This window comes from Carassius auratus, unplaced genomic scaffold (genome assembly GCF_003368295.1).
Source record: "Carassius auratus strain Wakin unplaced genomic scaffold, ASM336829v1 scaf_tig00021405, whole genome shotgun sequence".
Taxonomy (NCBI): Eukaryota; Metazoa; Chordata; class Actinopteri; order Cypriniformes; family Cyprinidae; genus Carassius; species Carassius auratus.
This window is the reverse complement of record NW_020525107.1, coordinates 69768-91975: the sequence shown is the minus strand read 5'-3', so window position 1 is coordinate 91975 and position 22208 is coordinate 69768. Positions and strand designations below refer to the sequence as shown.

Here is a 22208-nt window from a genome sequence, read left to right as displayed (position 1 = left end):
TGGGTCTGCCTCCTCCAGGGGCAGTGCTTGCAAGTTCACCACCTGATCCCTAAAAGGAGTGGTGGGAACTTTGGGCACGTGCCCAGGCCGGGGTCTCAAGATAACGTGAGAGTTAGCCGGCCCGAATTCCAGGCACGCTTCGTCAACTGAAAATGCCTACAGGTCCCCGACCCTCTTCACCGAAGCCAAAGCCGTCAGGAGCACAGTTTTCAAAGATAAAGACTTTAGCTCTACTGAAAGCAAGGGTTCGAAGGGAGCTCTCTGCAGTGCTGATAGAACCACTGCGAGGTCCCAAGAGGGGACTTGCTGAGGGCGAGGCGGATTGAGCCTCCTTGCTCCTCTCAGGAACCTGATGATCAGATCGTGCCTTCCAAGAGACTTACCTTCAACCGGGTCATGGTGAGCCAAAATGGCAGCCACATAGACCTTGAGGGTGGAAGGAGACAGCCTTTGTTCCAACCCCTCCTGAAGAAAGGAAAGCACTGACCCAATCGGGCAATTCCAGGGGTCCTCACGCAGTGAAGAACACCAAGTGATGAAGAGGTTCCACTTCAAAACATAGGCATGTCTGGTGGACATGGCTCTAGCTGAAGTGATGGTAGCTACCACCTGTGGTGGCAAGGTACCTAAACCTTCCGTGACCCGTCCAGAACCCACACATATAGGTTCCATAGATCGGGACGTGGGTGCCAGAGGGTGCCCCGTCTCTGAGAAAGAAGGTCCTTCCTCAGAGGAATTGGCCAAGGGAGGGGCTGTCGTGAGGAGTACAAATTCGGGGAACCAGGTCCGGCCGGGCCAAAAAGGCGCAACCATGAGGACCTGCTCCTCGTCCTCCCTGATCTTGCACAACGTCTGTGCAAGAAGGCTCACTGGGGGAAACGCATACTTGCGCAGGCCCAGTGGCCAGCTGTGTGCCAGGGCATCCGTGCTGAGGGTGCCCTCGGTCAGGGAGTAAAACAACTGGCAGTGGGAATTTTCTGGAGAGGCATACAGGTCTACTTGAGCGTCTCTGAACTTTTCCCAAATCAGCTGAATCGACTGGGGGTGGAGTCTCCATTCCCCGGGGCGAGACTGCTGTCGTGAGAGCTCGTTGGCTGCACGATTGAGCCTGCCCGGAATGTGAATGGCACGAAGCAACCTCAGATGCTTGTGACTCCACAGGAGGAGATGGCAAGCGAGTTGCGACATGCGGCGGGAGCGTAGACCACCCTGACGGTTGATGTACGCTACGGTCGCAGTCTTGTCCGTACGGACCAGAACATGCTCGTCCTTCAGCAGGGCCCTGAAGTGGTGCAGAGCAAGACGTACTGCTAGCAACTCGAGGCAATTGACATGCCACTGAAGTCGGGGTCCTGTCCAGGAGCCTGACGCAGCATGCCCGTTGCACATGGCACCCCAGCCCGTGGCAGAGGCATCTGTTGACACAACAACATGTCTGGACACCGGTTCTAGGGGCACACCGGCCCATAGAAACGAGGGGTCCAACCACGGGGTGTAGTATCGGCGGCAGGCCAGAGTGATGGTCACTCAGAGCGTGCCCTGTTGCCATGCCCATCTCGGGACTCGGTCGTGAAGCCAGTGCTGAAGCGTTCTCATATGGAGTAGCCCGAGTGGTATGACTGCCGCCGCGGACGCCATATGCCCCAGGAGTCTCTGAAATGGTTTCAGTGGAACCGCTCTCTTGCCCTCGAATTGTCTCAGGCAATTCAGCAGTGACTGCGCGCGCTCGTTTGTAAGCTGGGCGAACATGGCGACCGAGTCTATTTCCATACTGAGAAAAGAGATCCTCTGCACAGGGGAGAGATTTGGCTCTTTTCCCAGTTGACCTGAAGACCCAGTCGGGCGAGGTGTCTGAGCACCAGATCCCTGTGCTCGAACAACCGCTCTCAAGGGTGAGCTAGGATCAGCCAGTTGTCGAGGTAGTTGAGGATACGGACACCTTGTTCCCTGAGAGGAGCCAGGGCTCCCTCCGCGACCTTCGTAAAGACGCGGGGAGACAGGGCCAACCCGAATGGGAGAACCTTGTACTGATATGCCTGCCCCTCGAAAGCAAACCGAAGAAACGGTCTGTGTCGAGGAAGAATGGAGACATGAAAGTACGCGTCCTTCAGGTCGATCGCTGCAAACTAATCCATCGGACGAATGCATTCGAAAATGCGCTTGGGCTTTAGCATCTTGAACGGGAGTCTGTGCAGAGCTCGGTTCAAGGCATGCAGGTCCAGGATTGGCCGTAACCCACCTGTCTTCTTGGGTACTATGAAGTAAGGGCTGTAAAAGCCGGACTTCATGTCAGCTGGAGGGACCGGCTCTATCGCGCCCTTTGCCAGCAGGGTCGCGACCTCCGCGCGCATGACAGGGGCATCTTTGCCCACCATCGTCGCGTGGACACCCTGAAACCTGGGGGGACGCCGAGCGAACTGCATCGCGTAGCCGAGCCTGAGTGTCTGGATGAGCCAGCGGGAAGGCCTGGGGAGCTCTAGCCAGGCTCCCAGGAACCAAACCAGCGGGGTCAAGGGGACTACAGGCATACCCACAGTGGGGCAGCGTGGTGGAGCAGACAGCCCCGGCATGGGAGGCATAGCGTCCCTTAGCGGGGGCGGAGTGCGGGCACTCGTCTGACTCCAAGTGGCAAAGAGGGCATGAGAAGGCGAAACGTTCTTAAGCCGTCGTTGTGTGGAAACTGGCAAGGGGAGAGGAGAACGAGAGCGGCGAGGAAGCACGTCGCCAGCTGTCGTTCGTGGCCTCTTGGGACCCGGAGGTAGAGGAAACAGCTCTTTTAGTGAAGGTTTGGGTACCACCGGCCGCAGGGCCAGTGGCGGAACAAAAATAAAACGAGAACAAAGGATTCTCCCCCGGCCCTCCTCCGGGGGAAGGGATGGTCCTGCTACCATCTCCTGATGAGCTGACATCTCCAACTCCAGGTTGCCCGTCTCAGGAACGCCGGGTGACCCAAGGAGCGCGCAGTGACCTTCGTCGCCCGGAGAGCGAGGTCGGTAGCAGTGCGCGCCTCCTGCAAAACACCCGGGTCAGCACCGCCCTCATGCAGCTGCCGGAGCAGCTTGGCCTGATAGACCTGAAGTGAGGCCATGGCATGCAGGGCAGAAGCGGCCTGGCCCGCAGCTCTGTAAGCCTTGGCCACAAGCGTGGATGAGAACTTACAGGCCTTGGAGGGCAGCTTGGAACCACCACGCCAAGCGGAGGCGCTCTGTGGACACAGTTGCACCGCAACAAAACGGGGGAATCCCAGCATACCCCTTGGCCGCCCCGCCATCGAGAGCAGTGAAGGCGGAGGAAGAACCAGAACGGTTTTGGGCAGTTAAAGGTGCCTTCCATGAACTAGTTACTTCCTGGTCCACTTCCGGGAAGAAAGGAACCAGAGGGGGGTGCTGACGATCCGCATGAGCAGCCCCCAGGAACCAATCATCCAGCCTCGAGCGCTCGGGACAGGGTGGAGGATTCCACTCAAGCCAGATGCTCTCCGCTGCCCGGGAAAGCACGGCCGTCAGCTCGGGATCGGACTCGGACAACGCTGGCACTCCCGAGGCAACGCAGCCGAACCCTCATCTCCCGAGGACTCAAGCCCGCCTTGTGATGCGGTGATCGACATACGGTCCTCTTCGCGAGCCCCGAATGAGATGTCAGGAGCCTGAGAGGGTGCAGCAAACTCATCCGGGAACTCGACCGGCTGCGGCGTATGTGAGGGGGGTGTGGCCCGAGGAGGTTCGCTCGTCGGGGAAGCCCACACGGTAACCCTCAGATCACCCTGGCCACCAGCCGAAGTAGCCCTCTTACGAGAAGAAGAGCTAGAATGGGGTGTGGCAGAGGGGACTCTATACCTTTTAAGGAAATCGAGTCTCGATCGCAACGCCGAGATGGTCATGTCCCCGCAATGAGAACATGAGCCATCCACGAACGCAGTCTCAGCGTGCTGGAAGCCCAGACACGTGACACAACGATCGTGACCGTCACGAGGAGCGATATATCGACCGCACCCAGAAACACACAGGCGAAATGACATCTTGAAAAAAACGCAAATCGGCCCGTATCTCTTTTGTGAGAGAAATTTGTCTCTTTTAGAGGTGTTGAAGCGCTCAGGGGAACGCGGGAGCTGTCGCAGGAAACCCAGACGAACCGCTGAATCGCACCGTCACACCAACACCAGCTCTTGCTTGTAAACACTCCAGGGATTGCAGCAAGCGATGTGCTCGGCTCCGAAGCGAAAGCTTGAATGGGAGTTGCTCGCGTTGCTCCTTATATACCCGCTCTGCGGGGCAGAGCTCGCAATGCAAATTCCGCAGACCAAGGTACTTTGTGTACCATTGGCTCGTTTTGTACCACTCGAAGGTGATTGGGCTCTCGGGCGAGATCCCCATTCGTAACGTCGAACGTGACCGACTGAAAGGGAACTGTAAAGTTGCAAAGACTAAAGTCTCAAATCCAAGGAGATTCTTTATAAAATTTAAGACTTGTCCATGCCCTTATAATCAGTATTTATGTCCCTAATAGATGCAACAAATGTCTCATTTGTAATGGATTTTTATTGTTTTTGTCTTGTCGTGCCGGGACACACATAATCACAGTATGTTGAGGGGCATAACATTTCCGACACACTTGAGGTATTTCTTCCAATTTACAGCACATTTACAGCTTGCCAATCAGAGAAGTCCTCGCTTTTCAGACCGATGAGCTTTGTAAAAGCGATGTGTGTCAGAAGGCAGAAGCAATAATGTACAGTATGTGAAAAATAATGTCTTTTTTTTTTGCCCTAAACCACATAAACACATTTCATTACACCAAATACACAAAATAATGTTCTTTTTAGCAACATCTGACCCATTTAAGGCCTTAAAGAGGGAGTCCTCAGCGCATCCTCTTGTTGCCGTATAAATCCTGATTCCAGCAGTAGAAGTGATCCTCACAGATATAACTCACTAATAAAACAGTAGTCCACAAATTAAAACACCATTTCTCATTACACTGAGGAGGGAGCTGTTTTATTCAGAAGACATAATAAAGATGATCATAACCGATGTCCATCACTAATGCAGACTGATATGTAAAAGTTTTTAATTTATCTTCTTCTCACTAACATTCCTAATATTAAAATTTAATAAAATCCAACAATAAAAACAACTAGCTTAGCTGAATATTTTAAAAGTTCATAGATATTTCCATCAGTTTGTACTGCTGTTAATGCTTTATTTATACTGTGTGTGTGTGTGTGTATATATATATATATATGATCAAAACAAAAATAATATAAATGTAATCCCCATATATTTAGATATTACACTGAATCAGCTGTGATATGTAAACCGAAGGTGTTTCAAAACGACATGTAATTTGATAGAGAAATATGTATTACATTTTTTTTCTTTACTAACTTAAGTTTAATATTAGACCTAGCTTAAAGCGTTAGTTCACCCAAAAGTGAAAATTATGTCATTAATAACCCTCATGTCGTTCCAAACCAGTAAGACCTCCATTTATCTTCTGAACACAGTTTAAGAAAATATCTTAAACTGTGTTCAGAAGATAAATGGAGGTCATACTGGATTTAGTCCGAGAGCTCTCGACCCTCCATTGAAGCTGTGTGTATGGTATACTGTCCATGTCCAGAAAGGTAAGAAAAACATCATCAAAGTAGTCCATGTGACATCAGAGGGTCAGTTAGAATTTTTTGAAGCATCGAAAATACATTTTGGTCTAAAAATATCAAAACTATGACTTTATTCATCAGTCTTCTCTTCCGTGTCTGTTGTGAGAGAGTTCAAAACAAAGCAGTTTTTCATATCCGATTCGCGAATGAATCATTCGATGTAACCGGATCTTTTTGAACCAGTTCACCAAATCGAACTGAATCGTTTTAAACGGTTTGCATCTCCAATAAGCATTAACACACAAATGACTTAAGCTGTTAACTTTTTTAATGTGGCTGACACTCCCTCTGAGTTCAAACAAACCAATATTCTGGAGTAATTCATTTACTCAAACAGTACACTGACTGAACTGCTGTGAAGAGAGAACTCATTATCTGGCTCGGCTCCGTGTTCATCTTCAGTTCTCTCTTCACAGCAGTTCAGCCAGTGTACTGTTTGGATTTATGGTTTTGACCCCTGCTTGTTGATTTCTGATTTGGAATTAAAACCCATTAAAACCCACACTGCGATTGGATCTTTTGTCTCCTGTGTTTCCCTGGGTCTCCGATCATAACAAAACTATGTTCCGAAGATAAATGGAGGTCTTACTGGTTTGGAACGACATGAGGGTGAGTTATTAATAACATCATTTTAATTTTTGGATGAACCAACCTTTTAATAGCCAGATAAAATTGTTCCATTTATTTTATATTGATTTGTATGTAAAAATTTTGTTCACTTACACATACAGGTGCATCTCAATAAATTAGAATGTCATGGAAATTTATTTATTACATTTATTTCAGTAATTCAACTCAGATTGAAACTTGTATATTAAATAAATTCAATGCACACAGACTGAAGTAGTTGTCTTTGGTTCTTTTAATTGTGATGATTTTGGCTCACATTTAACAAAAACCCACCAATTCATCTAGACAAATAAGAATATGGTGACATGACAATCAGCTAATCAACTCAAAACACCTGTAAAGGATTCCTGAACCTTCAAAAAGGTCTCTTAGTTTGGTTCACTAGGCTACACAATCATGGGGAAGACTTCTGATCTGACAGTTGTCCAGAAGACGATCATTGACACCCTCCACAAGGAGGGTAAGCCACAAACATTCATTGCCAAAGAAGCTGGGTTAAATGACCATGGTGTTGGTGTGCTTGACTGGACAGCAAACTCACCAGACCTGAACCCCATAGTGAATCGATGGGGTAATGTCAAGAGGAAGATGAGAAGCAAGAGACCAAACAATGCAGATGATCTGAAGGCCACTGTCAAAAAAACCTGGGCTTCCACACCACCTCATCAGTGCCACAAACTGATCACCTCCATGCCACGCCGAATTTGAGGCAGTAATTAAAGCAAAAGGAGTCCCTACCAAATATTAAGTACATGCAAAGTAAATGAACATACTTTCCAGCAGGACAACAATTCACTAAAAGTGTTTTTATTATTATTATTATTATTGGTCTTATGAAGTATTCTAATTTGTTGAGATTGGTGTGTTTTTGTTTTATGCGAGCCAAAATAATCACAATTAAAAGAACCAAAGACTTAAACTACTTCTGTGTGCACTACTATTTATTTAATACACAAGTTTCATAATTTGAGTTGAATTACTGAAATAAATGAACTTTTCCACGACATTCTAATTTATGTAGATGTACCTGTACAGACGCATTTAGAACGAGAGGGGCGACCGAGTCACTGGTCGATAATGCGGTGCTGCCCTCTGCTGGTATAACATGGTGTTACAGGAAAACAATACCTTAATAAAAACTAATTTCAGAAGCAGCTATATGGAGTCAAAACAAGGCCACAAATGCTTGCAAAAGTATTGAAATATTGCAGAAGAAAATTAAGTTTTGCAAACAAAAATGAAAGTATTGAGAAACTATAAATGTGCTTTTTGCAAACAAAAATAAAGAATTGCAAAAAAAAAATAATAATTATTGATAGAAAAAAAAATGTTTTGCCAAAAAAAAAAAAAATGTTTTGCCAAAAAAAAAAAAATGTTTTGCCAAAAAAAAAAAAGAGAGTATTTAGTATTTGCATTACTGCTTTTAATTTGCGTTTCAGTCTAGTTTAAACTTGCAGTACTGTTTTTCTTTTTGTGCTTCACGTTTCTCTGTGTCTCCCTTTCTGGCACTGTGTTGACATGGAGGTGGAGTCAAGGGAAGGGGGCATGTACAACAGGCCTGGTAATGCCTCCCTGGAAGTGATGTCATTGGCCCGAGATGCACCATCATTGGACAGAGGCATGCGAGTGGATTGTTTCCTTTCATTCACTAACATGAAAACATGGATGTTTTTGTTTTATTAATTTTATTAACAAATGTATGTGTATTAGCAGCTGTAAGAAGGAGGCGGGAACCGGCAGACATTTAAATGAAACTTCAATGATAAAATAAACACAAAAGAGCGCGATAGCCCCTCGTGGACAACTGACGCCCACAAACAAAAACCAAACACAAGTCCAGGTGCCTGGTCCTCTCTCGTCCTTCAGTGTCATCGCTCCTCTTTTATATCCTTACGATCTCCTGTGTGGGATGCAAGACCAGTGAGTTCGAGCAGGTGTTGCTCATTTCCCAATCACTCCACCGTCCTCGCTCCATTCCCACAGGCACTGGATTGCCCTCGTTGGACGGAAAGACACCTCCACCGCCCAGTGGACGGCAACGTATCCTCCATGTTCGGGCAGCCAGCAGGAGTCCCCCGTTCCCTGCTACTCCCCATTTTGGAGGATGACAGCAGGCTCCGGCCCCCGGCGAACAGTGCCGACTCCTTTGTTCGTCCGTCCCCGGCAGCTCACTCTAGCCCACCGCCTCAAGCATCCCTGGCGCCAGACTGCTACGCCCTGCTCGATGGCACCGTGGATTCAACCCAGCGGCGAGGGATCTTCGGCAGCGCGTCCCTCCTTCCTTCACAGGTTTCGGCACCAGTGTAACGGTATAAAACTTCACAATCATGGGGAGAAGGAGGCGGGAACCGACAGACATTTAAATGAAACTTTAAGGATAAAATAAACACAAAACAGTGTGACAGCCTCTCGCAGACGACTGTGGCGCACAAACAAAGACCAAACACAAATAAAGCCCAGGCCTGGTCCTCTCTCGTCCTTCACTGTCGTCGCTCCTCTTTTGTATCCTTCTGATCTCCTCCGTGGGACTCGAGACCGGTGAGTGTCGCAGGTGTCGCTCATTTCCCAATTACTCCACCGGCCTCGCTCCATTCCCACGGCTCTCGCCCCCACCCCACTCGTCACAGCAGCATTTGCTCAATTTAAAGAAGTTGGTAATAGAAACATCTGCTGTTTAATTCTCTCAATGTGCACACTTTTATAGCATTAACATGTGTACTGTTTCATGTTAAACAGTTTTTGTTTACAATCTCCTAACCTTTTTGGAGGACACCCAGTACCTCAGAATTTCAGAAAGAGGAGTTCTGAGTTTTGACGTCGAGTGTGTGAGTCACGGATGGAAGTCCTGTGAGTGGGGCGTCATCTGAGCTCAGGCACATTTGGAGCTCATTACACATCTACAGAAGGAATGTTCCCTGAGCCAGACTATGAGATTTTAGGAGTTGACTGTCCAGTTAGTTCAGGAGGAGAGCAGGTCAAAGAAGGAGTGAATGAACCTGCGTAAAGATTGGTTCGATTGAATAGGTATGTTAATATCATCAGATTCATTTAAATCTATTTATATGAATATATTTATTTCAAATGTTTTGCTTGTATTTATGTATAATCATATATAATACATAATATGTACATTAATTTCATTTGCAATATTGGTGCAATATTAGTTAATATTTGGACTAAAGCATTACATCACTGTGATTACAAGGTATATTGACCTTCCATCGTTTTTGATGATGATGATTATTACAAATTAATTTTTCTTTTTTTCTAACCCCCCCCCTTGCTTCTAGCATTTTCATTATAAAATGGATATCAAGCCAGTATTAAGGAGATTTGGCTCTCTGGTCCGGGCCATTCTCACATTTCTCTTTGCTCTTCTGGTACTTGGGGTGATGTTATGGGCATACATCGATGGTTTCCAGATAGCCACATCTCCATACAACATCATTTCATTAGGTTTCTATGGAGTGCTGCTCAGCCTCCATGTCCTAATTCAGAGCTTCTTTGCCTTTGTGGAGCATAGACGCATGAATGCCAGACGCAAACCATGCTCTTACACAAAAACCATCGGCTTTACTATATCAGCCTATCAGGAGGACCCTGCTTATCTTCGTGAGTGCCTTCAGTCAGTACGGGCGCTGCAGTACCCATCTGAGCTGCTACGCATCATCATGGTGGTGGATGGGAACTCAGATGATGACCGCTACATGATGGAGATGTTCTGTGAGGTCTTTGCAGACCAGGATCCTGGCTCTTATATATGGCAAAACAACTATCACTCCTGGAACCCCACTAGCCAAGACAAGGATGCAGCTGAATCTGATGCTCCAGAAGCAGAAACTTATGCTCCAGAAGCAGTCGACGGAGTTATGTTTGAAGACACTCAGCGCTTAGAGGTTGAAGAACTCATCAGGACCAAGAAGTGTGTGTGCATCATGCAGAAATGGGGAGGAAAGAGGGAAGTGATGTATACAGCATTCAAGGCACTAGGATCCTCTGTAGATTATATACAGGTGAGTAATACTGACAAGTACACAAGTTTAATTTAAGTACAAATTTGAGCATTGAATGTTAGAGAAAAAAGCAATGTGTGTATGTAAAAAAAAACTTCATACAGGGAATAATCAATTTTCTTTTTTTATTCTGCTGTTTAATCAGGTATGTGATTCGGACACAAAATTAGATCCCCTGGCCACAGCTGAGCTCTGCAAGGTGCTGGAGAGCAACCAGAAATACGGCGCCGTGGGAGGCGATGTGATGATCCTTAACCTCAAAGACTCCTATATCAGCTTCATGAGCAGCCTGCGCTACTGGATGGCATTTAACATTGAGAGGTCCTGCCAGTCCTTCTTCGACTGCGTCTCCTGTATCAGCGGCCCCTTAGGTAATACAGAAATTAAACAACCTAAAGTCTGCATTAAATCAAATCTGAGCCTATGTACTAAATGCATATTTCTGGTCTTAATGCTGACTGAGTCATCCGTGCAACTTTTTTAATCAAAACACATTTAATCCAATAACTTGAACTACCTCGGAAATAAAATTACTTTACAAAGGATGTCACTACAGGCTATTGGATTATATTAATCAACAGCCAAATGGAATTTAGGCATTGATGAAGCAAACTAAAACATTTGGCTCCATTCTAATATGTAAAAAAATAAATATTTTTTTTTAAAAAAATTAATTCAAATCTTGGTTCACTCAGAGCACTGTTGTTGAGAAACACTGATAAAAATGTTGGAATTGCTCGGTTCTCATCTGATCTACCCTAGCAGGCTCTGATTTGAGTTTTAACATTTCGTCTGTAGGAATAACTGAGTATCATGATCTTTCCTTCAGGTCTTTATAGGAATGACCTGCTGCAGCAGTTTCTGGAATCCTGGTACAACCAGAAATTTCTTGGCACCCACTGTACTTTCGGGGATGATCGTCATCTCACTAATCGAATGCTAAGCATGGGCTATGCTACAAAGTAAGTAGTGACAGTATGATTCACAATTGGCTATTTACAAGCTAAATACACAATGAGTAGCTGTCCATCTTTTGGCAGAAATGTTCAACTTGAGCACTGTTTGGCACACTACCATTACAAACCGTTCCCAGCTCAGTAAAACAGGACTGTCTGTAGTGATGTGAGGGTCAACATGATAATATCAAGATATTATTATGGCAAACAGAACAGATAAGAAAGTTCAAACAGATTCACATTGATACTTTTTCAATAACATAAGTCTGTGAAGTCTACCTTTCATGATGTGATTAACACAATCTCTATGTCAGTATGAGAGAACATAACTATTTTATGAGGTGGCAATTTCACGGATTTGTACGATGAGATTTATATGGAAACATTTTAAGAGAGAAAAAAATAAGCACGAAGGCACACCCCATACCTATCCATCAGCAGGGCATAAACAGATTGTACATAAATGTATGAATAAGATTGTACAAATTACCCCAAAACATAATGCTCAGCTCCATATTTACTTTTTGACAGGAATGAAAAAGAGGCCATGACTGTGATTTAACTTACCAATTGTTCAGCTAACAAAACGTCTTTCTGAAAAATAAATCAATAATTGTAATAGACAATAACTTTGTTGAACAGTTTTGAAAGTTGTAAAAATGATGTGATCTTTAATGGGAATGACAGCAAGAACCAATTGGTCAAATGGTGGAAAATAGTCTGACACCATTAGACTGCATTGGTACCATATAAATCATGAGATCCTTTTTCTGTCAAATACTTATCAATTCTAATAAACAGGCATGTTTTGACAGAGTTTCTGTTTCTTTAAGGTACACTGCCCGTTCAAAGTGCTACACGGAGACTCCTGCCCAGTCTCTGCGCTGGCTCAATCAGCAGACGCGTTGGACCAAATCCTACTTTCGTGAATGGCTCTATAATGCTATGTGGTGGCACAAGCATCACCTGTGGATGACCTATGAATCCATTGTGTCAGGCATCTTTCCTTTTTTTGTCACTGCCACCATTATCAAGCTCTTCTGGACAGGCACTCTGTGGGACATTTTGTGGGTCTTGTGCTGCATCCAGTTGATTGGACTGGTAAAGGCAACATATGCCTGCATCCTACGACAGAAAGCAGTGATGCTCTTCATGTCCTTATACTCTGCCCTCTATATGACTAGCCTCCTGCCTGCAAAATACTTTGCCATTATCACCATGAACAAAAGCAGCTGGGGGACATCGGGCCGTCGTAAAATGGTGGGGAATTATATCCCCCTGGTACCTCTATCAGTGTGGGCTGCCATTTTGTTGGGAGGCCTGGTGTACACAATCTACAGGGAAAGCAAAATGGACTGGACAACAGATGGAAAGAAAGAGGAGATCAAGTTTTTGATATTTGGAGCTACAGCTTATGTGTGCTACTGGCTGGTAATGATCTGCCTCTATTGGATGTGGTTTCGGAGATTATTCCGAAAACGCTCACAGAGTTACACTGTGAATGTATAAGACAATTATTTGGGCACATTTTTTATTTATTAAAGAACACTTGTTTTTTCTTTTCTAAATGGTTTACATGCAATTTTATTTATGGACTGTTTTTAAACTTGCAATTGTATTTATGATTTATTTTAATATTGCACATAATGTATGCAATTTACGATGTCCACTAAGTATTCAGAGATTGGGAATGACTTGAAACAACCAGTCTTTATCAAATATAATGACTACATGAAATGTGCAGAAAGCATGCATACAGAGTCAAAATTGATGCTGTAGGTTTTTTAATTCAACAAACATAGCATTGAACCCAAATAATACAAATATGTTATTATTAGTGAGAGAATTTCCACTGGTTACAGTACCTGGTACTTTTTTTAGTACCACCTTGGTTGGGGTTCCAAATGAACCGTTACCAAAACATGATGTGTAAACACTACTGATCATGGATTTGCAGGAGAGAATCGTCACTACCTGCATCACTGAACTTGCGACCTGTTTTTATAGAGCATGGCTATTCAAATCTTGCCCTGAAGGGCCAATGCGGTGCAGAGTTTGGATCCAACCCTGATCAAAGTCACCTGCCTGTGATTTTCTAATGATCCCAAAAACATTGATTAGCATGCTCAGGTGTGTTTGACTAGGGTTGGAGCCAAACTCTGCACCGCATTGGCCCTCCAGGGCAAGATTTGTATAGCCCTATTATAGAGTCTCATAGACATGTACACTGGTGTATATGTCTATGATACAGTCTATGCTTGCGATACAAACATAAAATAAGTGCTAGATTGAAATCAGAACAGCCAGCGAAGGAGCTAAAGCAACTATTTTGAATGAGCGCTCCTTTTTTAACAACCCAAAAATGGCAGTTTCGTTGACTCTTGAGGAAGTACAGACATTCCTCTCTCTGATAGCAGAGGACTGGATCCAGAGAGAGCTTGATGGGGCGACGTGGAAATTACAAAGTTTTTCACGATTGGTGGCAGTAGTAGGCGGCACAACTATAACGACGTGAACAATCCCGCCAAATCTAATGTAGTAATAAACTGCAGTGGAAACGTCTTACCACGCTGTGGAAAAGCGCCATAAGACATACTGTTACAACACATTATTTGTAGAACATAAATAGATACAGCACTGATCATGTGATGTTGATGATATTTTAGCATCTGTCATCATCAAAATGACTACTAACACAAATATGGCAAATATTTCATGAGAAAACTGTGCAGGTATTTCTAAATGTGTTTTGTGATGTGTATTGATTTAAAATACATTTTAATGCTTTCTAATGTAACTTGACAGGGTATTTTATGTCGTCATTTCAAATATTGTGTAAATGTGAAGTTACAAATGTGTGTTATTTAAATAATACAAGGGATTCAATAAATTGTTTTTAAAAGAAAATGTTCTAAATTTATTTCAAACAGGTATTTGACAAAACTATTTCACCATGAATTATTATCTGTTTAAAATAATATGTAAACAACATAGAAGTAAATATTGTGACATAAATCAGTTTAGGTGTCATTTACAGCAAAATCAATAACACTGTAGGATAACAGCCCACAAATAAGTTATGGTTGGCCATAAAAAACCTGTGGGATAATGTATGCATGTTCAATCCAAAGTAAATGATTTAAAATGATTTAACACAGGCTGAATGAGAGCAGGGTGGTTGTCGTTTGGGGGTGGGTGGGGGGAATTGCTTCATGCAAAACATTTCATGAGAAAAGTTAAAGTGTTGTAACATGTTTAGACTGTTTAGACTGTAGTATTCTTATTTATGAAAATAAGAATGAGAAAAGCAAAGTGGGACTAAGGCTTGTATCATAAGGAATGAAAGAAAGTGCTTGAGAAAATGTTGAATGCCAGTCTCAGCAGGTCAAACTATACTAGATTACAAACCTGGTTCCAAAAAAGTTGGGACACTGTACAAAAAAGGAATGGAATCATTTACAAATCTCATGAACTTATATTTTATTCACAATAGAATATAGATAACATATCAAATGTTGAAAGTGAGACATTTTGAAATGTCATGCCAAATATTGGCTCATTTTGGATTTCATGAGAGCTACACATGCCAAAAAATCTGGGACAGGTAGCAAAAAGAGGCCAGAAAAATTAAATATACATATAAAGAACAGCTGGAGGACCAATTTGCAACTTATAAGGTCAATTGGCAACATGATTGGGTATAAAAAGAGCCTCTCAGAGTGGCAGTGTCTCTCAGAAGTCAAGATGGGCAGAGGATCACCAATTCCCCCAATGCTCCGGTGAAAAATAGTGGAGCAATATCAGAAAGGAGTTTGAAGTTATCATCATCTACAGTGCATAAACATAAACACAATCTCTGTGCATAAGGATCTTCGTGCCCTTAGACGGCACTGCATCACATACAGGAATACAACTGTAATGGAAATCACAACATAGGCTCAGGAATACTTCCAGAAAACAGTGTCGTGAACACAATCCACCGGGCTCATTTAAATTGGACAGTGGCAAAGCGTAAAACTTTCTTGTGGTCAGACTAATCAAAATTTGAAGTTCTTTTTGGAAAACTGGGATGCCATGTCACCTGTACTAAAGAGACAAGGACAACCCAAGTTGTTACCAGCGCTCAGTTCAGAAACGTGCATCTCTGATGGTATGGGGTTGCATGAGTGCGTGTGGCATGGGCAGCTTACACATCTGGAAAGGCACCATCAATGCTGAAAGGTATATCCAAGTTCTAGAACAACATATGCTCCCATCCAGACGTCGTCTCTTTCAGGGAAGACCTTGCATTTTCCAACTTGACAATGGCAGACCACATACTGCTTCAATTACAACATCATGGCTGCATAGAGGAAGGATCCGGGTATTGAAATGGCCAGCCTGCAGTCCAGATTTTTCACCCATAGAAAACATTTGTTGCATCTTCGCAAAGAGGAAGATGCAACAAAGAAGACCTAAGACAGTTGAGCAATGGGACAACATTAATGTGGATGGATCATGCATGCTTCGTTTCTTCTTCCTGAAGTCCACAATAGCCGTGTTTCCACTATCGAGCTAAGACCGGGCGTGCTAGTGCGTGCCAGGGACAGTCGCGTTTCCACAGTCACTTCCGGGGCTTGATCGTGCCTCGCTGGGGCTTCCTCGGGGCCAACGGCCAGGGTTTTTTGGCCCGACGAAAACCTTGGGCCAAAGCGGGCCAGCTGGGGCTAGAGGAGGGGTTATGAACAAAGGCCGAGTTTCTCCGTGTCTGGAGAGCGTCAGCGCGGATCATTTCAGAAAGATAACAGTTTTAACAGCAGCATTAAAGACGTTTTAAAATAAGTTGAGCTCAAAACTCACTCTTAGTTAGCAGCAAGTGTTTGATATAACTTGATCCGATGTGGATTATAATCACTAAACAATGCAGAAATATTTATAAGCGATGTATGCACGCTAAACATTACCGTTACACAGTAAACATGTTAAATATGACCGCTTGGATAAATCAGACGTCAGCTTCTTATTCTCTATCACAATTGTGTATTTATTAAGTAACATTTTATCTGTTGTCTCGTTTCAAGAGTTTAGCTCCACGTTGCATACCATCAAAATATAATAATGATTTTTGTTCGGGAGCTTTTATAAAAATAGCGAGTATGCCCTGCGGATCATTTCAGAAAGACAACAGCTTTAACACCAGCATTAAACACCTTTTTTTTTTAAATAAGTCGAGCTCAAAACTCTCTTTCAGTCAGCAGCGAGTTTTTGAAATAACTTGATCCAATGTGGATTATAATCACCATACAAGGTTGAAATATTTATAAGCGATGAAAAAGATATGCACGCTAAACATGTTACCATGGTAAAATATGACCGCTTGAAGAAATTGTATTTATTAAGTAACTTATATTATCTGTCACAAGCCTCGTCTCGAGAGTTTAGCTCACGTTGCCTATCATAAAAGAATATAGCCAAATAATGTTTTTTGTTCGGGAGCTTTTATAAAAATAGAGATATTATCATTTATTATAAATATGACGGCTGTGGCTAATAAACAGAAACAGACTCGACTGAATAAGCAGGCTATTTTCATAAGCGTTAAAAATAAATTAATAAAATAGAAATAAGTGTATTTATGTGTGATTAATTTTGAGTCCTGATAAATTAAATCAATTATATAGTTAAAACATCGATGCTTTTGAATTTGAATATATAACGAAGCATGCAAACAAACAGTCTTTCTGTTTTCAGTTTTCTGATAACTTCTCTTTGATGGTGAAATTATGAGGTTGCATGACGTTGTTCTGAGAGGCGTGTAAAGGGCGTGTTTTAGTGACGTACAGCGGTGCTTCAAGCTCCACTGTGGAAACCCTGCGCTATTCTGGCCTCGGTGCTACTGGCCCGGGGCTATGAGCCCCGCCCGGCCCGCTTTAAGCCCTAGCTCGCACTGGCCCGACAGTGGAAATGCGGCTAGTGATGGCTTCACACGGGGAGCACTGTAAATTGGAGTGATTAAAATCACCCGCTACAAAAGCAGCCTCCAGATGAGCAGTCTGTTGTTTAATGGCCGCATGCAGTTTGTTCATGGCAAGCTTGCTGTTAGCATCCGGTGAAATATAGGCTGCAGTTATAACGGTGGAAGTGGACTCCCATCGCAGATAAAAAAGTCTACACATAACCATGAGAAACTCTAGGTTAGCTGAGCATATTACAATGTGCTTAGATCGTTAAAAAAGGGCCCTGTAGGTTTTAAAGGTGTGGTCACATTTGTGAGATTTTGCTGACAAAAATATTAATAAGTGTAGTGATACATAAAGCACTGCTCACATAAGTTACTTTCAAACCAAGTAGCAATTTGTCGGTCAACATGAAAAATTATTTGTGAAAAACTAAATACACATTTGTTTGGTGAGATATTTTGTCCTTAAGAAAAAAGGTCCATTGTCAATAGTGTAAAGATGTATGAAGCCCAGCTCACATAAAAGTCACTTTCAAACCAAGAAGCTTTCTGTTAATAAATACAGAAAATTCAAGTGTCCAGCTTGAATTCAAATGGAATCTGCAGGAAGTTATCGCCCTTACTGGAAACTCCTGGATGCATGGATTCTTATTAAAATGACTGGATTTTCGAAGATTTTCCAAGCAACAGACCGCGCCTTTAAGCACATAAAACACATATTCTGTGGGAAATGACTCAGAAAACCAACTTGAGCTCTTTAGTAATGCAATGCAGTTCTTCTATTTGCCAAAATATTTTTTTTGATAGTGAAATTCCAGTAATGGACCTGCCCTGTATCATTCTTACTCTTTCAACTCTGAGAGGTTGATAAAACGGTGACTACTGCGGTCAACCAGAGATTTTCCAACCAATGGTTTCTTTATTTGGTCAGATACTGATTGGCACTGATATATGACTCACAATGACTCAAACACGCAATTGTGATTGCGCTTGAGAAAATCTCTTTCTGTTACTGGTAGTCAGCCCATGGCAAATGTTATGCTTCACCCTCGACAAATGTTTGTAATTATTCAGATCATGCTCTCTCTTTTCCCTTTCTTGCGTCAGAGGGTCTACAGACCCAGACTTTACATCTGGGAATGATTAAAAGAGGAAACAGATGTGAGTAAGAGGTGCTGTGTAGACCTCAGACAGTGCATTCATCCTACTGTTATTTGTGTTTCACTTCTCACACGCTGAAGCTAGACCACAACAGCAACCACAAATGATTCAGATTCATTGATAAATTTAAATGTCAAAACTGTAACTGCTACCATTATATATGATGATATTTGTACACTTGAAGACTACAACAAATAACAATTGATAATGTGGTCCTCTACTTAGGTTTTACAGTTTGTTGTTTGTGTTGTTTCTGCTTAATTCAGAACACAAAGTTGTAATACAGGAAAAGCCCTATCGTTTTTTGTCTGTATGTGGAGTTTAGTATTTCAAAGCTGATTTCACTTTCACTGAATGGGCAAAAACAGCTGAAACATTGTTCAAAATAGTGGGTTTGGAACAACATGATAGTGAGTAAATGGGAGTTTTCTCTTTTTTTTACTTAAAATATATTAAAATTTTAAATAAAATCTGTTTAATATTAAATATTAACTCTTAATATTTTTTTTCCTGCAATAAGTAAGATGGTTTGATTTCACAGAACTGGCAGTTCCTATAAATAATTTTTGCCCCTCTTGAAATCTAATTTCAGACACATTTTGCTGGATTCCAGCAGTGCTTTAAAAACACTCTTGTTTCCACAGTCATTACATGTTGATTGTCATCAAACATTTTGACAGTCTTTTTTTATAACTTTGGAAAGAACAGTCCTCATAAACATCTTTTAAGACATGAGTCATGAGTTTCCATGTCACATCTGACACTTAGGATAGTTAATTCTTTCAAGGAAACTCTTGAGAGTACTTAATCCCAAACCTTTTTCACATTCAAAACTTAGTAATGATTCCATCATACCAATTATTTAACAGTTTGCATTTGAGAACATGCCTGACAATGACTTTTTTAAAACTGTAAATAAAATCAAAACAGAGGTTGCTTCTTTGAATTAAAATTTCCTATGTCCATTTTACTTTGGCACCATGTAGCAGTCATGACCTCAACACTGAGTTGGCGATGACCAGTGGTGATGAAAGTGATCAGCAAAGTTAATTCCTAAAAACCTGCTTACTTAAATGTATTTGAAATTTATGAAACAAAGAAACAAAAAAACATTAGGTCTTTAAATCTTAAGCCCTGCAATAAAATTCAGACATTGTAAAAGAAATTGCAGCTCTAAAAACACATTGTCCTAAACAAAATTGCAATACTGTACAATTAAGTATTTTTCTCGCCCAGTTTGGATGTAATGTGTTGTTGGGACAACCGCTGCAAAACACTGAGTAAAGACTGAAAACAGAGCAACGCCTTAAGTCACGTCTGGCTATATTTAGTCATATAAAAGGAGGTATATAACTTGATGTAGCCTAGTGGTACAGCCTCATTCATAAACTCATATTTACTGCCTCTCGCATATTCTCCTGCTCATTTTCAAAAGCTGACTTCTATATAATAATATTTAAATTATTCTTTAACCTGTTAAATGTCACCGTCCCGTATACGGGACGCCTAAATATACTTCAATATATTACAATTATATCCTAATCTAATCATGACAAACTATATATCGTTGGAAAGGTCTAAGACTCCTAAATAGATATTTGACCACGTTTTGTTGTTAAAAATTATGAAGGAACAGTAAAAGATTAATTTATAAGAAGAGTGCACCTCAAAACATATACATCATAACATGAGTTCTGACCTTTGTCACAAAAAATCTACTCCGCTTCCTTTTTCCCTATCACATGTTTTAGTAATCATCATAAATTATATATAATTTGAAAGCTTATATACTACAAATTCATCTTATGAAAACCATTTTGAAATCAGACACTGCGTTACCATGGAAATCTTACTTTAAAATCTTTTAGCGTGGTCCTCCCCTTTAGTGGGAGGGGTCATATTCCAAATATATTACGGTCTTTTAGAATCAAAACTTTTCATAATCTTGACAAAATACATATCGTTGGAAAGGTCTGAGTCTCAAGATTCCATATTTGGTGGTTATTTTGTCATAGACATAATATTGAGAGAGAAATTGATACATTTGTGACAAACAAATTAATCCAAAAAATTCAATGGAGTTTCAATGGCCCCCGGTGGCTTTTTGTGGTATAACGCCTAAACAAAATTGCATATGAACCTACATTTTTTTTATATCAACTTCAAATTTGGAACACAACTTATTTAGACATATGACTTTAATTTTATAGCAATTTTCGATTAAAACATTTTATAGAATATTTATTTTATATAAAATATAATAAAAATAAAATAATAAATGTATTTACAGTAAATTTAAACTTCTATAACTTTTTTATGCTTTCATTTTTATAAAATGATTTCACTTCTGCAATAATCTGCAGATTGTCTTCTTTAAAAAGAGACCAACCTTTGGTCTGTATTCAAAAGCGTTTATGAATTATAACAATTTAAGTGTGAATAGTGTACTTTCACGTGTATGTTCAAAAATGGGGGTGACAGTTAAAAGGTTAATAAACTGGTCCTAAATCAAATGGAAATGCCTTTACCGGTGTATGATGATAGTTATATCTTCTACGGATAATCCACGGATCGGATAGTTTTAAATGCATTTTATCATCACACATTTAATTTTTGTGTGTTCGCCTGGATGGGATGTTGAAGTGACAGAAACAGTGACAATCCAGTTAAGGTTTGAAGGGAGTAAAGCCTGTGTTTATGTTATTAAGTAAGTGAAGGTTAATTTGGCCAAATACATTTTGTTTTATAAATTAAAGTTCATTTAAAAGCAACCGACAATCAGCATATTATGTTATCGGTACCACTTTCAGCTGGATTTGTGAGACCACGAGATTTGCCTGTCCAATATTTTTCTTGATTTTCCCTGTTTTGACTTGATTTTTGGGATTCTACCATAGTTGGCTACATGTACATTTAGTCATTTTGCAGACGCTTTTATCCTAAGAGGCAAACAGACACAGGAAGTGCTTGTAATACCAATGTTTTAGACAAAGGAATAAAGAGAAAGTGCTTTTTTGTTTTTGTTTTTGTTTTAACTATGAAGCCAAGTAGTTTAGAAAGAGATTTCAGCTGTCGCTTGAAAATTGTCAGGGATTCAGCATTTTGGATAGGGGTGGAAAGATCATTCCACCAGACAGGAATGTTGAACGAGAATGTTCTGGAAAGTGATTTTGAGCTTCTCTGTGAAGTGTCGCTCATTTGTAGATAGGGTGAACTGTGGCTCTTCTATATGCAAGCATCAATGTCTTGAACTTGATGCGAGCTGCAACCGAAAGCCAGTGAAAGGAGATAAAGAGAGGTGTAACATGGGCTCTTTTGGGTTCATTGAAGACCAGTCTTGACGCTGCATTCTGAATCATCAACAAAGACTATGAGTAGTTTTATGGTAGATGGATGCACTTTTTTTTTTGCTTCAAAAACAGCTGCACCATTCACTGCCATTATACAGATTGAAGAGCCAGGATAATTTTTGATATAACTCCAATTGGATTCGTCTGAAAGAGTAATATCAGATGTGCCTAAGATATGTTGAGGGTGAGTTAATCACTAATTTTCATTTTTGGGTGAACTATCCTTTTAAACCACTGGAGCTGTGCAAAGCACTTTTTATGATGGATGGATGCACTTTATTTTACCTCAAAATCATGACCCCCATTCACTATCCTCATAAAGCTTGGAAGAGCCAGGACATTTTTATGTAACTCTGATTTGTATTCCTCTGTAAGAAGAAAGTCATATACACCTAGGATGGTTTGATGTTGAATAAATCAAGGGGTAATTTTCATTTTTTTAGGTGAACTGTACCTTTAAATTTACAGTTTAAGACTGTTCCCACTTGCGCTGCACATTTA

At 41.7% G+C, this 22208-nt stretch overlaps 1 protein-coding gene across 1 annotated transcript; it reads left to right on the top strand.

Annotated features, from left to right (window-relative positions):
• The first annotated feature begins 9154 nt into the window (after positions 1-9154).
• On the top strand, positions 9155-14159 carry LOC113076903 (hyaluronan synthase 1-like). The gene is made up of 5 exons (XM_026249515.1): positions 9155-9313; positions 9580-10302; positions 10448-10673; positions 11132-11264; positions 12092-14159. The coding sequence occupies exons 2-5, from the start codon at positions 9595-9597 to the stop codon at positions 12765-12767; spliced, it is 1743 nt and encodes a 580-aa protein (XP_026105300.1). The 5' UTR covers positions 9155-9313; positions 9580-9594; the 3' UTR covers positions 12768-14159.
• Positions 14160-22208: the final 8049 nt, after the last annotated feature.

Coding starts and splice junctions, on each gene's coding strand:
- LOC113076903 (XM_026249515.1), top strand. CDS start 9,595: ATGGATATCAAGCCAGTATTAAGGAGATTTGGCTCTCTGGTCCGGGCC. Junction 10,303..10,447: donor CCTCTGTAGATTATATACAG/GTGAGTAATACT, acceptor CTGTTTAATCAG/GTATGTGATTCGGACACAAA. Junction 11,265..12,091: donor AGCATGGGCTATGCTACAAA/GTAAGTAGTGAC, acceptor TGTTTCTTTAAG/GTACACTGCCCGTTCAAAGT.